Source organism: Rhizophagus irregularis, chromosome 5, assembly GCF_026210795.1.
Source record: "Rhizophagus irregularis chromosome 5, complete sequence".
Lineage (NCBI taxonomy): Eukaryota > Fungi > Glomeromycota > Glomeromycetes > Glomerales > Glomeraceae > Rhizophagus > Rhizophagus irregularis.
The window spans coordinates 2,337,614-2,358,477 of record NC_089433.1 but is presented as its reverse complement, the minus strand read 5'-3'; the positions used below and the strand labels follow the sequence as shown (position 1 = coordinate 2,358,477).

At 27.1% G+C, this 20,864-nt stretch overlaps 8 protein-coding genes across 8 annotated transcripts; 4 read left to right on the top strand and 4 right to left on the bottom strand.

Moving 5' to 3' along the window:
* Positions 1–3,561: 3,561 nt before the first annotated feature.
* Positions 3,562–3,891, top strand: OCT59_025046 (uncharacterized protein; the record flags this gene model as incomplete). The annotated part of the gene is made up of 1 exon (XM_066135818.1): positions 3,562–3,891. The coding sequence occupies one exon, from the start codon at positions 3,562–3,564 to the stop codon at positions 3,889–3,891; it is 330 nt and encodes a 109-aa protein (XP_065991827.1).
* A 1,131-nt stretch (positions 3,892–5,022) lies between these two features.
* Positions 5,023–6,392, top strand: OCT59_025045 (uncharacterized protein). The gene is made up of 3 exons (XM_025326553.2): positions 5,023–5,383; positions 5,472–5,518; positions 5,590–6,392. Exons 1-3 carry the CDS (start codon positions 5,048–5,050, stop codon positions 6,299–6,301), a joined length of 1,095 nt encoding a protein of 364 aa, XP_025175600.1. The 5' UTR covers positions 5,023–5,047; the 3' UTR covers positions 6,302–6,392.
* Positions 6,393–6,638: 246 nt separating this feature from the next.
* Positions 6,639–8,236, bottom strand: OCT59_025044 (uncharacterized protein). Its single transcript, XM_025326552.2, has 4 exons — positions 7,785–8,236; positions 7,659–7,705; positions 6,851–7,579; positions 6,639–6,780 (listed from the first exon to the last, which is right to left on the bottom strand). Exons 1-4 carry the CDS (start codon positions 8,145–8,147, stop codon positions 6,741–6,743), a joined length of 1,179 nt encoding a protein of 392 aa, XP_025175599.2. The 5' UTR covers positions 8,148–8,236; the 3' UTR covers positions 6,639–6,740.
* Positions 8,237–8,443: 207 nt separating this feature from the next.
* On the bottom strand, positions 8,444–11,052 carry OCT59_025043 (uncharacterized protein; the record flags this gene model as incomplete). Its single annotated transcript, XM_025326551.2, has 13 exons — positions 8,444–8,702; positions 8,790–8,838; positions 8,914–8,983; positions 9,057–9,080; positions 9,167–9,235; positions 9,315–9,457; positions 9,519–9,607; positions 9,680–9,824; positions 9,902–10,201; positions 10,280–10,324; positions 10,469–10,649; positions 10,731–10,798; positions 10,884–11,052. 13 exons carry the CDS (start codon positions 11,050–11,052, stop codon positions 8,522–8,524), a joined length of 1,533 nt encoding a protein of 510 aa, XP_025175598.1. The 3' UTR covers positions 8,444–8,521.
* Positions 11,053–11,389: 337 nt separating this feature from the next.
* Positions 11,390–12,533, bottom strand: OCT59_025042 (uncharacterized protein). Its single transcript, XM_025318630.2, has one exon. The coding sequence runs from the start codon at positions 12,478–12,480 to the stop codon at positions 11,494–11,496; it is 987 nt and encodes a 328-aa protein (XP_025175597.1). The 5' UTR covers positions 12,481–12,533; the 3' UTR covers positions 11,390–11,493.
* Positions 12,534–13,324: 791 nt separating this feature from the next.
* Positions 13,325–14,649, bottom strand: OCT59_025041 (uncharacterized protein). The gene is made up of 3 exons (XM_066135791.1): positions 14,145–14,649; positions 13,799–14,031; positions 13,325–13,728 (listed from the first exon to the last, which is right to left on the bottom strand). Exons 1-3 carry the CDS (start codon positions 14,523–14,525, stop codon positions 13,425–13,427), a joined length of 918 nt encoding a protein of 305 aa, XP_065991826.1. The 5' UTR covers positions 14,526–14,649; the 3' UTR covers positions 13,325–13,424.
* Positions 14,650–15,210: 561 nt separating this feature from the next.
* Positions 15,211–17,220, top strand: OCT59_025040 (uncharacterized protein; the record flags this gene model as incomplete). The annotated part of the gene is made up of 1 exon (XM_025318629.2): positions 15,211–17,220. The coding sequence occupies one exon, from the start codon at positions 15,211–15,213 to the stop codon at positions 16,342–16,344; it is 1,134 nt and encodes a 377-aa protein (XP_025175595.1). The 3' UTR covers positions 16,345–17,220.
* A 582-nt stretch (positions 17,221–17,802) lies between these two features.
* On the top strand, positions 17,803–19,621 carry OCT59_025039 (heme peroxidase). The gene is made up of 6 exons (XM_025318628.2): positions 17,803–18,543; positions 18,629–18,660; positions 18,748–18,858; positions 18,947–19,131; positions 19,205–19,245; positions 19,314–19,621. The coding sequence occupies exons 1-6, from the start codon at positions 17,911–17,913 to the stop codon at positions 19,470–19,472; spliced, it is 1,161 nt and encodes a 386-aa protein (XP_025175594.2). The 5' UTR covers positions 17,803–17,910; the 3' UTR covers positions 19,473–19,621.
* The last annotated feature ends 1,243 nt before the right edge of the window (positions 19,622–20,864 follow it).

Here is a 20,864-nt window from a genome sequence, read left to right as displayed (position 1 = left end):
GCAACTCGATATTTTTCTGGAGGTACATATGTAACGCTTAGTAAAATGATGCTAACTATTAAGGAATTCACCTTTGATTTAGCTACTGACTCAGAAAACCTGCCATCAAATGATGCTGATTATCTTAATGAAGACACAATATTTGAAGAAGGTGATGTTGAAATCGATAATGAAGAGATTATAAGCAACATTACCAAAAAGAAAATCTCTATTAAAGATCCATTAAAGACTGAAGGAATTTTGGAAAAAGTAAAAAATAATGTTTACAATGCATTACTTTATTACTGGGATACCCCAATGATACAGGATTAATGGCTACTTTATTAGATCTGCGTTATAAGGAGTTAAGTTTAGAACTAGAAGATAAAAAAATTGAAATAATTCAAAAACTTTGTGATGAGTTTAATGAGTTGAATTCTAATAACTCAAATAACACAACACCAATAGCACCTATAGCAGAGCCATCTAATCCAATCATACCTTTTTCAGGTGCAGAATCTTCATTGCGTTCACAAAAAGAATACCGCCAGCGCCGTCAAAGTAAGACTAAAAAACCGTTAACACCTGTAACTATTGATGAAGTTGATAGTTATTTGGCAATGCCAGCTGCATTGAAAGCAGAAGATCCATTGGATTGGTGGCGAGTTCATGCAGGAAATTTTCCAAAGTTATCACAAATTGCCCGCAAATACCTTGGGATTCCAGCTACTTCTGTGTCAAGCGAAAGGTTATTTTCTCACGCTGGTTCACTAATTTCAGCAAAAAGAAATCGTTTAGACACAAGTTTAGTGGGTCAGATATTGTTTTTAAAGAGGAATATCCGTTCAATGGAAGTTTTTGCAAAAGAGTGGGACGAAGTTGAATAATATTAACCTTGAATTTATGAATTGTTATTTGTTAAACCGTTTTTTTACTTTTTAGTATTTAAATTTGTAATAAATAACAAGAATATATGGAATAAATGAAATATTCATTAATATTAAATATAAACTACTAATTTCTATAATAATATATTAGCGGACTAATTTTTTTTTTAAAAAAAATAAATAAATTCTCCGAAGGCGCAAGCTTCAAGTAAATGGACCAATAAAAATTTATGGATCACAGATGATCTGCTAAAATTCGGATTGGGATAGATCTGGATAGATCTTAAATTAATGCAAATAAGGATTAATCCGGATAGATCCTAAATTAAGGATCAATTCGTAAAATTTCAGATCCGGATGGAAATCCAGATCTGCTGAAGAGATTTGGGATTGGATCCGGATGACCATTTAGAAATAGGATCGGATCACTAATGAAGATGCTCAAAGTTGATTACATATTTTGAAATGTGAGCTGATTTGAATAAAATCACTAATACAGAATTCAACTTCAAAAATTTTAAAGATGTTTGGATAAGATATTTTACACTTAAGTTAAATAGATTTTGTAGGTCACTAAAGAATAAGAACTTGCATTACAGTAGAACCAAGAGGTGAATCCAAATGTAGCATCAAAAAATTTAAAAGATAAGAAATAGAAGGGAAGATCTTGGAATAAACACGTTACTAAAATAATAAAAACTATGAAAAAGAATCTTGACAGTACTTCAAAGTTAACACTTTTAGTTGAAATATGAAGTTTACTTAGTAGATTTCACTGGTAAAAAAATGATTTATCCTACACATATCTTACACATATTGGGTACTCAAAATGTAGAAAATCATACACAAATAATACACATATCATACACATATCGGGTACTAATATATATATCATACATATATCAGGTACCTAATAGGTATACTATATATATAAGTACCCGATATGCTGTATATGTGTATTATTTGTGTATGATTTTCTACATTTTGAGTACCCGATATATGTAAGATATGTGTAGGATATGTATAGGATAGACCATTTTTTTACCAGTGTTTGCTAACTGATGGGAGGACTGGGCAAGCTAAAAGAGCTATAGGCAAGACGAATGGGATACTATAGTAGTTACTTACTTTGAATTATTTTACTAACCCTTTTTTTATTTTATTTTTTACCTCAGCTTTTATTTTATTGCTTCTTTTATTTCTTTTTTGTTCATTAACTGTGAGTTTTGTGTTGCAATTACAGTAAGTTTTGAGAAGTACTTAAAGTGTAAATTTGGAAAAGAGGATCCCATCTAAAAAAGAACAATTACACATTAAACTTACTTTATCAGTTCAGAGCTTTTCCTGATAGTGCATACATGGTTATTTGGTCTGAATTAACAAGTAATTCAGTTTTTTAATTAATTAGGTTTTATTTTCTTTTACCATTTGTCTTACTCATATATTGAATTATTTAAATTCTAATAAAATTCTGAATGTACTGCAGCCAAAAAAAAAAAATATATATATGTTTTATTAAATATTAATTATTTTAAAAAAGTAAAATAAAATATAATTTATATAAATTATATAAAAAATATATAAAATATAAAAACTGGTTTAAAATAACTGTTTACTAATAATTAATTAATTTATTAAATTTTTAATTTTTTCAATTATATATTAATACATATAAAATTACATGATTTGGAATAAAATATTCATATTTTAGTATTGAAAAAATTTTAACTTTAAATATAACTTTAATAGCCCTATTCATTTCCAATCAGTCATATTTTTCAATTAGATATTGTTATACACAAATTATGAATTGCTTTAAATTGAAATTTAGTTTGACTAAACTTCTTATATTCTTATATTGATATATTTTTTTAAAATATCATGTAAATAGAAATTATCTAATTGTAATTGGTTATTTTTTGACATTTGACTCAAAAAGATTGGATTAGACTCTAAAGTTCGGAAAATAGTTGCATTATACAAACTGATTAACCCAATCAAAATAAACTCAAATCTGACTGAAAATGTAACCAAGGAATAGGATTTATTTTCAATTTAAATTATGGACGGGAAGTCACGTGATATATACATTAAATCTGAAATTCGTAATTCTGGGAGGGGGCTATAAATTTGGCCCGAATTACCGCCGATCACTTTTGGCCAATTATGTAAACGGCACAAATTTTTATCTGTTCCTGGTCGGCAAATATTATATTATCCATGTATTTCGATTTCAACATTAGGCATCTATGGTAGTAAAAAAAACAAGTAATTTTTTGTATAATTTACTGTCATTGTAAAAAAATTTGTATTTTTGCGTGAACTTCTAGTAGAAACTACAAATAAAAATTTCTTTTTATATACTATCATTTTTAATCAAGTAATACAAACTACCTTTTGTGCTAATAAGTGTTAAAATCGGAGGAAAATATTTTCTTTTTATGGATTTTAACGCGATAGAATAACAAGTGACTCATTATGACTCCTGCTATAATTTAAAGCTTTTTGTCACGGTTCCGAAAATTCCCTATTTATTCCGTACATGTATTAATTGAATATAATAACTAAAATATAAATATATATGCATAATGCTTAGCTCTATAGAAAATTTCTAATGTTTTTTTTAAGATTTCTTAAGTTTGTTAAGTTTGTATAAATTTTTAATATATAAGATAAAAATTTCAAATTTTAAAATATGAACCAAAATACGCCCCTACGAATAAACAATAACCATAGTTATCAACAATATGAAGCGTTATTAGGAGTGTTTAATGCGAATAGACTGTTAGTCTTTCCTCCACCAATTATAAATCCCAACATTATGATCGGACTTTTAAACAACAACACCAATCAACGTATTAATGGATGTAGACTTTTACGATATTTTGTTTCATTGCAAGGTCAAAATGTTAGTTCAAATATAATTGGCTTGGTAACTAGTTATTTGTGGAAAAATGCAAATCCGAATGAAAAAGATGATTACGTAAATTTAGCGGCGCAAGTGAATCGACTAATAATTCACTAACAAAAAATTAATCGAATCTTTTTAGTATTTTTGAAATTACTTTTCATCAGAAAATATTAAGTTTATGTTTATTTATGAAATTTTAGTTTTTTAAAAAAAATTTTCGGGTAAAAATCTTCTTAATATAAGGCGTAAGTAAATATAAGTATGTTCAAACGAAGGTTCTTAAATTGGCAAACGAATCTGAATATATGACGATTTTATTTTATTACTATTATTGTTTTTTTTTTCGCTTTTTTAGTAAATGATGGCAAAAATTGGCAATACATATACATTTTTTTCATCAAATGATAGAACTTTCTAGTAAATAAATCAATGTATGAAAAATTATTTATCTCTTATGCTGATTATTAATTTGTTTTCGTGGAGAAAAATCGGATCATTATTTACGTAATTCTGCGCCAAAAATAAGAAAAATCTGTGTAACGTATAAATTAATTAAATGAAAAATCTAAATTGTATTTAATCTAGATTTAAAGATAATCAAGCCGTTACAAAAATTAGTAAGAATAAATAATCATTCCGAGAATAAATTATGAGTCAGTTTCGATCATTTTGTATTCTGCCGTTTATAACCGGTATGATCTCTGAATTTACCATTCGTGTAATTAATATAACCTAATTTATTCACAATAGAGTTTAATTTTATTGGGTAAGTCACCTGTACAATAAACCCTTATCATAATAAATAAATAGTTTGTCGTTTAGCATGTAAAATTAATTGGCTTTTTAGAACAAGAGAAATTCCGTTGTGCTCTCCTGATATGTCAGTTTTGATCTGTTCCTTTATCTAAATGATTAGGCCTCATCAAAAGTTTCTTCCAATAATAACGAGCCCATTTTTAGTGGATTAACCGTAAATAAAAAGGTTCTTTTTCCAAATTTGGTTCTCCAATAAGTTCTTTTTGGCATTTTTTTACGATTATTATCTTCATTCCTCAATACAATCATTTCTCTCAAAGTATCATTTAAGGATTTCGGATAAAATAAAATGTTACTAAATTTTATGGAGTTTAACTAAGCCGCATTTGGTAATTCAGCATACTTAAATAAACTGAATTCGCGTGATCTCTGTGCCTCGTGTGACATTCGTTTTCTAAAACTCGTGCGTGCATGATTTTTGTTGTCTCCGTCTTTCTTTAAAGTCAAAAAAAAAATGACCCAATTTAATGAAGATTTAATGAAAGCTCTCGCAAGATTTTTGGGACCTTATGATAATAATATATCTAGTGGAAACAACCGAATTGATGAAATCTTAAAAGCATCACAACGTAATTCAATTGACGATGATGATTTTCTTGAATGGATTGAATTTAATAAATTAGTAAATTTTAAATATATTTCAAGAGGAGGAATTGGTGAAATATATTCCGCTATCTGGAAAGATGGTCCATCAAATAGCGCTGATATATTTGATAGGTTATTTAATAGGAAGGGAGAATGTTTCATCGTTGTTAAATTTTTTAAAAAGGATAAAGAATTTTTTAATGAGGTACGCTCATAAAAAATAAATATAAAATAAAATAAGTATCACGAGTTTTTTTTATATATATATATACATATTTTTTTTTTTATATTAGCTTATAAAAACTTACAAGATTATTGGAACTTGTCCAAGAGCTTCCGGGTAAATATTTATAAAATACTAATATTTTTTTTTTTTACATATTAATATTTTTTTTTTTCGTTATTTCATAGATTAGAAAATCTTGTTCATATCTACGGAGCAACAAGAGATTATGAAAATGGAAATTATGGAATTGTCATGGAATACTTAAATAGTGGAAATCTTGAAAAATATTTAGAAAATAATTGGGAATCTATAACTTGGAAAGAAAAATTGGGAATTCTTAAAGATGCAGCGCATGGTTTGTTAAAATTACACGATGCAGGATTAATTCACGGAGATTTACATACCAGAAACGTAATGATTTCAACAAATCTTTATGATCATCCTACGGGATATTTAGGAGATTTCGGATTATGTAGAACAGATGAAAGTAATGAAAGTAATTCAAGAATACAAAAAAATGTAATTCCGTATATGGCTCCAGAGTTATTGTTGGGCGAAGGATATACTAAAAAAGCTGATATTTATAGTTTTGGATTAATAATGTATCAAGTAGCTACCAATACAAGACCAGAGCGGTATAGACATTATAAACATAGATTAGCTAATGATATTCTTAATGGTCGTCGACCTGGATTTAATAGAGATTTAATGCCTCATTGTTATGAAAGTTTAATGAGAAATTGTTGGAGTAATGGGAAAAGAAATCGTCCTAAGGCTGAAACTCTTTATGCAAGATTTTGTGAATGGGAAGAAAATTATTATAAACGGAATTCTCCTTTTAAAAATTTTAGGCTTCAGAGAGTTGAACCTTCTGGTAATGGTAATGGTTATTTTTAAATCGCAAAATGATTGAATTATAAATAAATTAGTCACTTCATTTTTACAATACAAAAGTGCATATAATAAATTACATTATAAAAATAATCATAATTTTAATAATTTTCGATTTAGTCATATGATATTCTAAACTAAGAAATTTTTTCAACGATCAAAGATTTCTCTCTGTACTGATGAATTTTTATAAACTGAAATCGGCAATTAACATACTATTTCTAATCTAATTTGGGAAACAAAAACGATTTGCACGACCAGTTCATACAATTTCTCTTCTCAACCGTTTTTGAGTCCGGACTGACGGATAAGACCGGTTAAGAGTTATTTAAACTTAATTATTTAGTTTGAAATTTTTTTAAAAAAAAAGTCTTTATTTTTTAAGTTTCCATAACTGATAATTCGTACTTTTTTTAAAAATTTTATACATTACAGCTAACGTTTTCTATTTTTTTTTTGAATATGAATGGGCAAGTGGTGAATGCCTAAAATATTTAAATAATTATTAACAAAAGATTTAACTAAAAAAAATTCAAGAATAAATAAATAACTCACCAGACACGAGTTGTATAAACAGCGAACTGATGATCACATTTATTAGGTAAAGGAACAGCTATTAACCTATATTGTTCAAAAGGAGAATCTCTTTCATAAACACTACTTTCCCACTCAGAAAATTTTTCATACAGTTTTTCGGATTTAGGACGACTTCTTTGACAATAATTCCAACAATTTCTCATTAAAGTTTCATAACATATAGGCATTAAATCTCTATTAAATTGAGGTCGTAACCCTTCATATATAGATCTTGCCAGTCGAAAATTATGATTTTGATCAAAAAATGGTTTTTTGTTACAAACGATTTGATACATTAAAACGCCAAAACTAAATATATCAGCTTTTTTGGTATATTTTTTTCCTGCCAATACTTCTGGTGCAATAAATGGAATTACTCCAACAATTTGTGTACGATTTGTATAACGTTCTTCTGATCTTGTAAATCCAAAATCTCCGATATATGCTGTAATCGAATAATTCACCCGATCTCGTGTTATCATTATATTATTACAATGCAAATCTCCGTGAATTAATCCTGCATCATGTAAATTTTTTAATCCACGTGCTATATCTTTAAGTATTCCTAATTTGATTTCCCATGATATATATCTCCAATTATTCTTTAAAAATGAATCAAGACTTCCTTCTGACGCGTATTGCATTACAATTCCATAATTTCCATTTAAGCCTCTCGTGACCCCATAAACGTGAATGAGATTTCCAAATCTATAAAAGATAAAAATTTTATTTCTTCAATGATTTTAAAATTTAAAATTTTAAAAGGTAATTACGATTAATAAAATACCCGGATGCACTTGAACAGGCTTCGATCATTTTATGATTATGTATTAGCTATAATTTTTTATTTAAAATAAAATAATTACATAACCCAAACTTCAACATAATAAATACACGTAAAATTGACGCGTACCTCTTTCATAAATTCTGTAATCGAATCAAAGAACTTGATTGCAACATCACATGGTGGGCCTCTTTTAACTCGTTCAACATCGATAGGTGGCCCATCGAACCAAATAGCGTAAGATACGTCTCCAAAAGCTCCGCTGGAAATATATCTTATGTTGGAAAATCTATGAATATTTATCCATTCAAGGAAATGATTTCGATCCTCATTATCCGTTGCTCTACGTTGTGACGCTCTTATAATTTCATCGATTTGATTATTTCCACTTGTCCAATATTTTGTATTCATTGTTCGAAATATATTTTGCATTTTTATTTGTATTTCGGTGATTAATTGGTTGTAACTATAACTATTAATTCCGAGAGACATTTTCTTTTTTTTTGAGTTTGAAAAAGGGCGTTTAATACACAAAAAATTTTATTGATATTATACTATCAAAGGAAGGAAATCAGGAAAACAAAATTTTATCCGTCATCTGAACAAATATTTATTTGTAAATCACTACGTCATTAACTTCCGCTTCGCGAATCGCGATCTTGTGACAATTACGTAAACTGTTTGCGGTTCACGAGACCTCTATAATTACCCCAATATTTTATAATTTTTTTTTTATAAAATTTAATAAAATTATTAATACTTTCTCTACAAAGTCTATTTTTCAAATTAATAATAAATTAAATAAATTAAATAAATTTATTGATTAAGAAAACCCACAACACAATCAAAATTTTATAAGCTTTTTTCTATTTCTCGTCTGTTACCAGATTTCTTTTTTCTATTTCTCGTCTATCAGATTTTCGAGCTGACATATTCCTTTTCCTTTGTAAATACCTGAAAAATCTAGAAACCCATTTTATCCATATGGAATAAGTCCCTACCATAAACATTATTGCAGTACTAACTCCAGTAACCCACCAAAAGTAACTATAAAATAAGGTATCATTATTATTATTTATTTACAATATCTACTCAAGAAACTTATGTTACAGAATATCCATTAAGACAAAATACCTCATATCATAATTCAGTTCAGGAAATTTTGAAAAGTTCATTCCGAAAACTAAAAGAAAGAACAAAAGCTAAGCTGTCTATTATCATGTATAAACAAATTTCACGATCTTCAATATCTACTTACATCCTGCTATGAAAGTCATCGGCAAGAAAACAATACTAAATATTGCAATTATTCTCATGTTTTCATTTGTCTATTTTTAAAAAGAAAAGATGTTAATCTTAAGAATATTAAGATAAATAAAAGAATATTATCCAACACGATACCTCATAAGCAATCAAATTGAAAATCTAAAGCGAAATTTAAAAATGTTTATTAATATCATAATCTAAGAACAAAAAACTTAATTATTAACTAAATAATTAATAATACGAACCATATTAACTAAGTTCTCTGTTATTTTAGTCATAGTATCTAAATCATCTACAATTTCTATAATATGATCCTATTCATCAAAATAAGGTTACGAACAATTATATCGAAATATTACATAAAAGTCATAAATATTAGATGTTTAAACTTACCGACACGTCCATAAAATAAGTTCTAGCCAAATTAGAAATAAGATTTTTCTCATCACTATGTTCTCTCAACAAAGTAACCAAACCTTGAACAGGTCCCAAAGTTCTTTTAAGAATAGTCAATTCTCCCGAAATAATATGAAGCTCTGAAAATAAACAATTAACAAATAATAGAGCTTAAATAGTTAGATTAATTAAATGGCTTACCACGCGTATAATCCATTTTTGGCCTTATTAATAATTTTCCCTCCAACTCAGCTATCTGATGTCGATACGAATCCTTAATTGGAATAGCTCTACAAGAAAATAAATAATTTTTATTTACAAATCTTATAATAATCATTTGAGTTGATCTAGTGGAAACTTACAAATCCACAATACCATCAATTACGGCTTCCATTAATAAACTTGCTTCTTGAGCAGTTCTTAATAAAGTTTTAGGTTGATTAATACGCGCAAGGATGGGTCTATAAACAGAGCTTCCGCTACACTTGAATATGGTAATAAGAATATCTTATGATTTCCGAAAAGAACAATATGTTAATACAATAATTAAACCAAATAGAAAGATCTAAAATTATAAAACTTACGATTTTCTAGTAAGAAAATGCTAACTTGTTCGACAGTAACGTGTAATTTTTGTTTTCTGAGGAGTCTATGAGTCTCCAAATATATACTATCTTCACGATGATTCATAGTTAATAAGTCTTTACGATATCTCGTTCTCGTCTTTTCATCCGATTCATCATTTATTTCACTATTTATTTCACTATTTCTTTCACTATTTCTTTCACTATTTCTTTCACCATTTTTTTTATCAGTTGGTTCAACCAGGGAATGAAGTAATAGCGAGACGTAAAGATGATTTTGATATTGATCCAATTTTGTTCCTTTAAGGTGAATTGACTAAAAGTCAGAAATTAAACAATTTAGATATCAGATAGTATTAAAATTTATTTGCTTCTTACGTTGGTCACCCTGCAAACTGTCTTCAATAGCCAGTGGATGTAAATCTGAAATTAAAAAAAACTTTAATATGTTACTAATTAATTGGTACTCGAATAAATTTATTTTAACCAATAAAATTCGAATTTTATTGTGACACCATCAAAACAAATCATAGCCAAATCCGCAGTAGTGTTACCAACTTGACATACCGTAATGGATTGAAAGAATTTTAATAACGTCCCATGAAATTCCATCAATATTAATCCATCGAACTCTACTTTCTGGAGGACGTTCTTTTTGAAGAAATTCTTCTAGTGATTCATTAGTTAAATTCTTAACCGTTGTTGCATCTTTCTCGCTAAAATCCGCACAAAAAATTTTACATCTGGTCTGTAATATTTCACGGTTTGTGGCAATGTAATTGTTAATCAAAAGTATTTAAGAGTGCATGTTAAATTTAAATTAACTTACATGAATATCATAATCAACAGATTTTGGGTCAATTCCTGGGTCTTGACCAGCTAAATGAATTTGTTCGGCTATAAATAAAAGAAAAAAAAGAAGCAAAAATTATAATAAACTTGTAATGGAATAAATTAAAGTAAGAAATGCTTAATTATATACCTGAAAGAAGACGATTAGCAGCAATAACTTTTTTAGTTAAAGCTTTAAGTCTTCCTCTTCCTCTTACACTACTAGTATCACTGGAGTTATCTTCTCTTGACCTACCATATTTTTCTATTACTATCTCAGAAGGAGAAGGAAGGTCCCTATTTACTTTTTCTTTACTCATAATTTTCCTCTAAATTTTTACAAAATAATTTTTTTTTTCTTTTAAATAAAAATAAAAATTGAAAAAAATTTTTTTTGTAGTAGAGGAAGTTATTTATTATTCATTAAATAACGTAGTTGTTATTTATAATTACACAGATTGTCACACAATACAGAGCGCCTACCCTTTGATAGCTTAATATATATTAATCAAAAAAATGAACAGCTTAATTGGTAAAGCACCATTGTAAGACATAAATTTAGTAAAATGCACGTGCGCTTGATTTATTTTATTTTTGCAATAATTTTTAAATAATATTAATTCATAGCATAAAAGCATTACACATTTCTCCTGAATATTAAGCAAGAATGGATCAAACTATTTATTTATTCATCATTATTTCATTATTATCAAATTGAAATTTCAATACTTTTTTAGGGTATAATCATATTATCGAAAGCGCTAGTAATAAAAATCTTTAGAAGGGTTCGTTGTCATTAAACTTTGGTTTGTCGGTAGCATTGTAATCTGCCTTTCTTCACTATTAACGTTGTTAATCCCTTCAACCAATACGAAATGATAACTATTATTTTCAATTTTTTCATATTCTCTTGTTAAATATTCTTGATCGTCATCACAATCGAATTTTTCTTTCGTTGAATTCTTAATTTCGTGAGAATTCTCTTCAAAAATTTTAAGTAGAGAGAAAGGATCATCAAAATGTGTTACTCTATTTTTTATCTCATCACTAACCTCTTCAAGAATAACATAAATTTCTTCTTGAAGATCAGGTAAATTTCTTTTAATTCTTGTTCTTGCAGCGGAATAAGCATGTAATTTTCCATCGATAGTATTTTCATCATGAACTCCATTAATAATCTTCACATCATTTAAATCAACAACTTTACTTTTAATATCATCATCATTATTCATATACAAATATTTTGATTCATCGTTATCATAAACATGAAAATATTCAGGTTTTTCATTTTTCTTTTTCATTCTATGTTCTTTAATATCAGCTTCATAACCTTCATCAAAAGATATGTTAATTTTAAATTTTTGTTTGGTTATAAGATTAGTCAATTCACATTTACTAACATCTAATTTATTATAATTAGAAAATTTCCATCCAACATCTTCAAATAATTTATTAATAGTACAGAATAATGTAGCAATAGAAATAACTCCTGAATAATTTTCTTCAAAATTTTTATTAAAATCTTGCATAAAATCTCCTGTGTCATCAGTAATATTAATATTATTTGATTCTTCATTATCGTAATTTAATGTAGTTAATTCATTAACTTTTTTTCTCATTGACCTCAAATCATCATAAGAAAGATAATCTGAACGTTTAATATTAAGAACTTTGACGTTATTTTGAGAATTTTTCATTGTTGAAGATGTAATTTTAGGTTTAGACTTTGAGGAAATACGATTTTTCATATTTCCGGATGATTATGAAACGAAATAAGGAAAGAGAGAGAATAATTAACATTAGCTAAACCGATCTAGGAGATAAATGATGTATTTATTTAATAACAATATCGAATGATGAAAGTCTACTAATATAACAAATCATTACATTTTAATCTGCCAATCATATCAAAAAAGGAATGAATTAATTTGATCATTCTCTCAAATTTATCATATGTTTGTTTGTAGATCATTTGTCAATTTTTCTCGAACAAACAAATGATCGATTAAATTGACCGACCAACGAGACTAAATTGACTCGATTAAATTCACTAGTAAAAAAAAAATTGGAAACGGGATAGACTTGAGAAATAGCCCCTGTATCTCTATGAAGAATTGGATTGTTCTAAGACATGTTTGAAAACTCAATATATTATAGTTATTCTAGAACAACTTGGAGAATTTGGTCAACTTTTTGTCTCATTTAATAAAAGTAAACTTTTAAATGCTCTCTCGTGTCGTGCTCACTTTATCAAACTTAATTATATTAGCATTTCTTGGAAAAATAGTTAAATATTGATATATATATCATTATTTACAAGCAGTCAAGCATTTTGACAATAATAGGGATAAGTTTATTTAACACATAAAATGGATAATCGCGACCTTGTCATCAATTTCCATATCTATTCCATATCTATTCATATTTAAAAAAAATAAATAGTGCACTCTATTTTATAAATTTACAATGAAATAAATTTAGGAAAAAAAAGAATGAAATCATTGAATTTGACTCTAAAAGGAGAAACGATTCGTCAATCACAAAATAATTTTCACTCGCCGCATTAATTAGGAAAAGACTAATTTTATTTTCCGAAATTTAAAATATAAACACGTGGATTTATTATATAAAATATTAATTTTTTTATTTTTAAGAAAAAAAAAATAATAAAATCAAAACCTTAAGATTAAAATTATATAATTTGACCTGTTTCAATTATAATTAATTGTTCATTAAAAGAATTTTTTGTTGATTTAATAATAGTATTATTACTTTTAAATTTTTTCGTATATAAAGGAGGCAATAAGCTTAATAAAGAAACCAAAAACATTTTAAAAATTAGCATTGGCTGCCAGATATCAGTAGTAGAAGATAATTCTGATAAAATATCACCAGCTTGAGCACAAGCTAAATTATATGATATTGATCCAAAAAACATTGTCGTAAAAAATATTCCAAATGGAATGTATAATAATGGTGATGCTATATTAAGAAACCTAAAAATAAATAAAATTTAAAATTAACATTAGAGAATCATGTTAATTGGTTCATATTTTATTTACTTACCACCATGGAGACAAAGGAAACATTCTAATGAATAGTAAATAATAGAATAATCCATCCCTATTTTCATTAACCTGTTTTCTTAAATAATTCAATTTATTACTTAAAAATTGATTCATTATTGGTTGTCCAATAAATTTGCTTATAAGGTATGCACCAGAAGCCCCTATTGCAGTCAACAAAGAAGTTAACAATGTAGCAATTATTGTACCGTATAAAGCACCTGCCAATAAATTCTTTTTTGAAAAAAAAAAAACGACATTTTATTTTTTAAAATTAGCAAAAATGTAGCAAAAATGATCTTTTTTTTTTCTTTTTAACGTAACGGTAAGAATATTTTAATACTTACAAGAAAGATGGCTCCTGGAATGGAAAATGTTTGTTTACAAATATAAATCAAAGAAAAAACAACAAGAATATGTAAATAGCCTTGCCAAGTTTCATTAGAATAATTTTCCAATATGATGGCTTGGTATTTAACACCTTCAACAGATCTAGGCAATGATAAATTCGGTATACTTTGTATTAATAATAATATAACATATAATAATATAAATGCGAGCCCTAATACGAAGACTATTCTTGGCATAAAATTTACTATTAATATGCTAGAAGTTTTGTTTTTTGGTAATTTAAGTTCATCGGTATCCGAAGTTAGTGAAATCTCAATGATTGAGTCATTAATTGATGATGTTCGACTTATTTCTTTCATAACCGGAATAGTAGACATAATTAATTATTGTTTAATTTTTTTTTTTTTTTATTATTATTATACTTAAAAAAACGTATATTTAGTTTACAAATCTTCTTTAAAGATAGATTTGTCAATTAATTGGGAAAGAAATTAGAATCATAAAGAGAAAAAAAAGCCGTTTGAAATTTATAATAAAGAATAATTACTAATTTATAATCAACTCTTTCAAAGTTTCACAATCCTTATTTGGAACTATTTAATTCCGTATATATATATTTAAATATATTATTAAATAAATTATCACAAAATTATTCAATGTTAATCATACGGCAACTTTATACGGTAATTACAAAGTTCCGTATAATACGGTTAATTGGTTTATGCTAATAACTTTACCGAATTGTTATGTAAACGATAATTTATTTGGTATGAATGATATAATTATGCATTTTCAAATTTTACGTCAAAATTTTTTACTTTGTATTACCTTACCGGTCTTTATGTAATACAATAATCATAACACACCAAGCTAAAGGCTAAGTAAGCATCACAAAAATTTAAAAATTATTTTGATATAATTTCGGCCGACGATCATATACTTGACAATGACTGATCAGATATAAATATTATATAAAGGTTGATCTGAAGATTAAAGAATCACTTAACAAAAAAAGCGTCGTTTCTTTTTTTTTTTCCTTTATTTTGTAAAACACACTAAATAATGGTTAATACACCTTTACCACAAGATCTTGCAGAGGAATGTAAAAAAGCTGCAAAGATTCTCAATAGTTTTATTGACCCTGTTGCAGCAAAGGGTCCCGATAAAGTTATTCCTCCAAATGTATTGCAAAAAGCTAAAGGTTTTGCTATATTTACAGTTATTAAAGCAGGTTTTTTATTTTCAGGTAGAATGGGAGCAGGTCTAGTTGTAGCACGTTTAGAAGATGGAACTTGGAGTGCACCATCAGCAATAAGTACTGGAGGTATGGGTTTTGGAGGTCAAATAGGTGCTGAAATGACGGATTTTGTTATAGTATTAAATAGTAAGGATGCTGTGAAAACATTTACGAAAGGTGGTAATGTTACATTAGGAGGAAATTTATCTGTTGCTGCTGGTCCTGTTGGACGTACGGCTGAAGGTGCTGGATCTTTATCACTTGGTCACGCTGCTGCTATATTTTCTTATAGTAAATCAAAAGGTTTATTTGCTGGTGTATCAGTTGAAGGTAGTGTTATTTTTGAAAGAAAAGATGCCAATGCAAAATTTTATAATCGTAAAATTTCTGCAAAAGAATTACTTTCAGGTCAAGTTACACCTCCCCCACAAGCTGATGTTTTATATAGAGCTTTAAATGCAAAAGCTTCAAGAAAAACTATCATTGATCATCAAGATAATGATTCATCTAATGATGATGCGATTCGTTCTCGTTCATCAAGACTTAGTACTAATATCAATAATAATCATAATCATCAAAATAGATTTAGTCAACCTCCTCCTTATACTCCAAAAATTACCAACAATCCTTTTGAAAAAGAGGAAGAAAATTATAATGATAAGAAATCATCAATAACTTCAAATACATCGAATTCACAAAAAACACATTCTTATCATACTGCTTCTAGTAAACCTCCTTTGGCTCCAAAACCAAACAAACCTCCTATGCCACCTCGTAAAAAGTTAGAAACTGCTATTGCTGCTTATGATTTTCAAGGCGAACAGGATGATGATCTAAGTTTTAGTAAGGGCGATATAATTATTATTATAAAGAAAACCGATAGTATTAATGATTGGTGGGTCGGTAAATGTAACGGAAAAGAAGGAAATTTTCCTGCTAATTATGTTGAACAGAAATGATGTAAAGTCATCAAGAGGAATTTTAAATACTTTCTTTTTTTTCTTGGAATTTCGAGTTTTTTAAAATCTTGACAAGTGAGAATTTTTTAAGAAAGGCTATATCGAAAAAACTCAGATCAGCTGAAAGTTGAAATCAATAATAAGATATTTTATTTTATATACTAGATAAAAGGATAATGAGTGGGTAATATATCTTTATTATTATTTCTTATCAATATTTTTATTCAATTTACTGATAATATTAAATTATTTATATATATAATTGTAAAAAGATTTATTAAGTTATATAGCAGATAGATGTAATTCTGTATTATTGTTTTTACTTATAAAATGTAAATTTTGATTATTAAAAAAGTGATAAAAGAAACTATATGTTAATTATTAACAAATAATATCAGGTTTAAGTTGAAAAAATGAAATTAAAATATAAAAAATTAGCTGGATAATACAAATATATATATAAATAAAATAAATAAAAAATATTAACTATTATTTGAAATTAATAATATTTTTAAAGTTAAAAGCTATTTTAATTAATAGTAATTTAATATAATTAAAATATGAAAACTTTATTGAATTATATAAATATTAATTTAGATTACTTAATTTGTAAAAATTATATGATTAATATTATAGTTAAATTACTTAATATATATAGTAATTTGTAAAAATTATATGATTTTATAATTTAATAATAATTTTATATTAGTTATTATTAATTTATTAATGAATTTTATAAACCTATTTTTTTAGTATTAATTTAAAATATAAGTTCTAATTTAAAATATTTATAATTTTATATGAAAATTAAGGATCTTGTATTGCTTTAGCATTATATAAAAGATTACAAAAATAAAAGTTTTTTTTTTTTAATTTAATTAAATTGTTATTTTTACTTGTAAAATTTTTTATACTTAATTAGCTTTATTTCAATAAATCAAATCAATTACAAAATTTTAGCTATATAACTTAAAAATTTTGTATAAAAATGCTTTGTACAATTATTTTTTTACTATTTATTTTTTAATAGTAAGTATTATTAAGGCTTCGATAGTACAATTCCCTTTATTAAATTGATTTTTGCCATTCTGTAAAAAATAATATAGACTAATTTGGTTTATATGAGATGATAATCATGACGATCCACACCTTATTTTTGAGATGTGATAGGCGTGATAGGTAATAATCATCTTTCGCAAAATGTTAACTCAGTCCGCGCGACTTCGGATAAACGTATTAACCATTAAAAATATTAAAAAATTATTATTTTTATTAAATACGTATTAGTAGGATTTTTAACTCTCTATGGCCAAACATTTTTAATTTTTGGAAATTACGCAATTAAAAACTAATTCGTAATAGGTACGCAATTAAAACTAGTTCTTAATAGGTTATGAAATCATTTTTATAAAATCAGATTTTTTATAATCGGGAATGAATGCGTTTGATGGGAAAATCAAATTGAACACAACATGCAAAAAAAAAAAAATTTATTTCCACATTCAATCTAGGAGTACTTTTTACCTTTGGATAACAAATTCCACTTTATTGTAAATAAAAAAGAAAATGTCTTCGTTACGAGTTCTTCGCGCTTTTTCTACACGTGCTAACACAGCAAAGTTTGCCGCTAATGCAACCTACCCTAAAACTGTTTTGAATACTTCAGTTTATTTTCGCTCCTTTGCAATTCCAAATTTGAAACGTGCTTATAGTACTGAACAAACAGAGCAAAAAACTGGTGGTGGTAGCAGCGGTGGTGATAGCAGCGGTGGTAGCAGCGGTATGCTTTGGTTGGGAGCAGCTGGTCTTTTAGGAGCAGGAGTGGGATACTATTTTTACAGTACCAACAATGGTGGTATTTTAGAAAAAACTCAAGTGCCTATAAAACCAAAAACTATTGATTATCAAAAAATTTATAATCAAATAGCTGATATTTTAGAAGATAACGATTGGGATGATGGTTCTAATGGACCAGTTTTTGTTCGTCTTGCATGGCATGCGGCCGGCACTTATGATAAAGTATCTAAGACCGGTGGCAGTAATGGTGCTACCATGAGATTTTCTCCCGAATCTGATCATGGTGCTAATGCAGGACTTAAGTTTGCTAGAGATAAATTGGAACCTATTAAACAAAAAAATCCAGAAATATCTTATTCTGATTTATGGAGTTTAGCTGGTGTTACCGCTATTCAGGAAATGGTATAAATTAATCTTATGCGTATTTGCTTGAATTAGTACTCGTATTGTGGGTTATTTACAATTTACTTGTTATATATTTTTTTAGGGAGGTCCTACAATTCCATGGATTCCCGGACGGTAAGTTAATCAATTTTAAGTCGGATATTACTAATTTTAATTGATAATGTAAATTCACGCGTAATGTTCGTATTATAATTATTATAGTAAGGATGCTGACGCCGCAACAGCTTGTTCTCCTGATGGTCGTCTTCCCGATGCTACTAAAGGTCCATCTCACATTCGGGATATTTTTTATCGAATGGGATTCGATGATCGGTAACTAATATACTCTTATACTTCTATTTATTCCAGCCATTTCAGTATAATTTATTCTCGTAAATTTGTTTATGAATATTCAACGCAGTGAAATTGTAGCACTTGTTGGGGCTCACGCTTTAGGTCGTTGTCATCCTGATCGAAGTGGTTTTGACGGTCCATGGACTGCTAGTCCTACAATGTTTACAAATAATTTCTTTACCGAACTTTTGGGTAGAAAGTGGGTTGAAAAAAAATGGAAAGGTCCAAAACAATATATTGACAAAGAGACTGGTGTGTAATATACAAGAAACATTATTTTGCTACTTATTCATTCGTTTACTTACTTACTTATTTGCTTTTATAGGTGAACTTATGATGCTTCCCGCTGACATGGCATTGATGCAGGTAATTTATGTAAATTTGGTTATTATTAATGTAATCTCAGTATTAATTATGGTTATTTTAATGATTAGGATAAAAATTTTAGACCATGGGTAGAGAAATATGCTAAAGATGAAGAATTATTTTTCAAAGATTTCGCTGCTGCATTCCATAAGCTTTTAGAATTAGGTATACCAAGAACCGGAGAAGAAAAAGTTTATCATTTTAAAAAAACCGATGAATCATCTTAAACATCCGTTTGTTTTGTAAAATAATTTTTGTATTGCGTAAAAAAATATGTGTATGTGAAAAAGAATATATTTATGTTTTTATTTATTATCCTTTTCTGTGGGCGTAAAATAAAATGCCTTGAGATTATGAAAATCACATGCGTCGTCAATTCTTTAAGTCACGTTTGTTTTGGGAATTTGGGAAAAACGTTTTCCCTATTTTAAATCTTCCAACCACAAAAAGTAAGTAAAACGAATGTTTCAAATTGGATCAACTTTTTATAAAATACGTTGATACCGCAATTCAATTGTGGTGAGTAAGTATGCTCTTTTATAACAGAATAGGATTACTGTTAATTTTTTTGCTTAAAAGGATACAATTTGTCAATTATTATGATATTCAGAATATTCATCCATGAAAATGTAGAATTATACACGCTTCTGCCGCATTCAATTGCGAATTCAAAAATCATTCAAATTATGTTGAAAATTCCAGAAGTACTGTACATCAGTCAAATCATGTCACAACAGATCTATAGATACTTACACGTAGAATGCCTATTGACAATCTTCGTGTTACGGCAAGTCAAAGACCCATAAAGAGCATGCATAGCAGTAATACCTAATTTTAAGTATTGATCGAAATTCCTTCAACCCATTCAAGAATTTCATCAAATGTTAATAAAAAGTTTAAAAACCCTAATAATTGGTTCAATGTTTTCTTGCCAAAAACAATCTCTTTTATAGGGAGATGAATTTTTGAATAAAGTATATTGGAGACTTCAAATCTATGAAATTTATCAAAGATAAAAAAGAACTGGATAAGATCAATGTTGAAAATGCAGATTATTTTAGATGGTTTTGCTAATATTTCATCTGACATTAAGATTTGTATAATATTAGATAAGGGAAGAGTACAATATATGAATGAGCAAGCATTTACTTTGAATGTAAGCAGCAGGTTTATTTTTTGTAATGTTGGACACTACATTACAACTTTCAAATCTTGCACCTATAAAAAATGATCTGGCTATAAATTGTATAAATTTCTATTTACAAGTAGTAACTTTAATTGTTTATTTTCTGAAAAAAGCTGTATTTGAAAGTATTCAAAGACTATAAAAAAGAGTTAATAATTAATAATAGTAATATAAAATGTAAAATAATAATAATAATATAAAATATTAGAATGTAAAAACCTTTTTTATATTCTGCAAACATTTTTTTTAATCTTATTACTTAGTTATTTTAACACTTATCTTACAATTTTTTAATAATTTTAACTAAAATTATTAGTATTTAAAATAAAAATATATTGTAATAGAATCCTGAACATCTAATATATAGGTTATAATGGACTTTTAATCAAAATTACCTTTTCTTACTAAAATTCAAAAAATCATTTTTTACAAA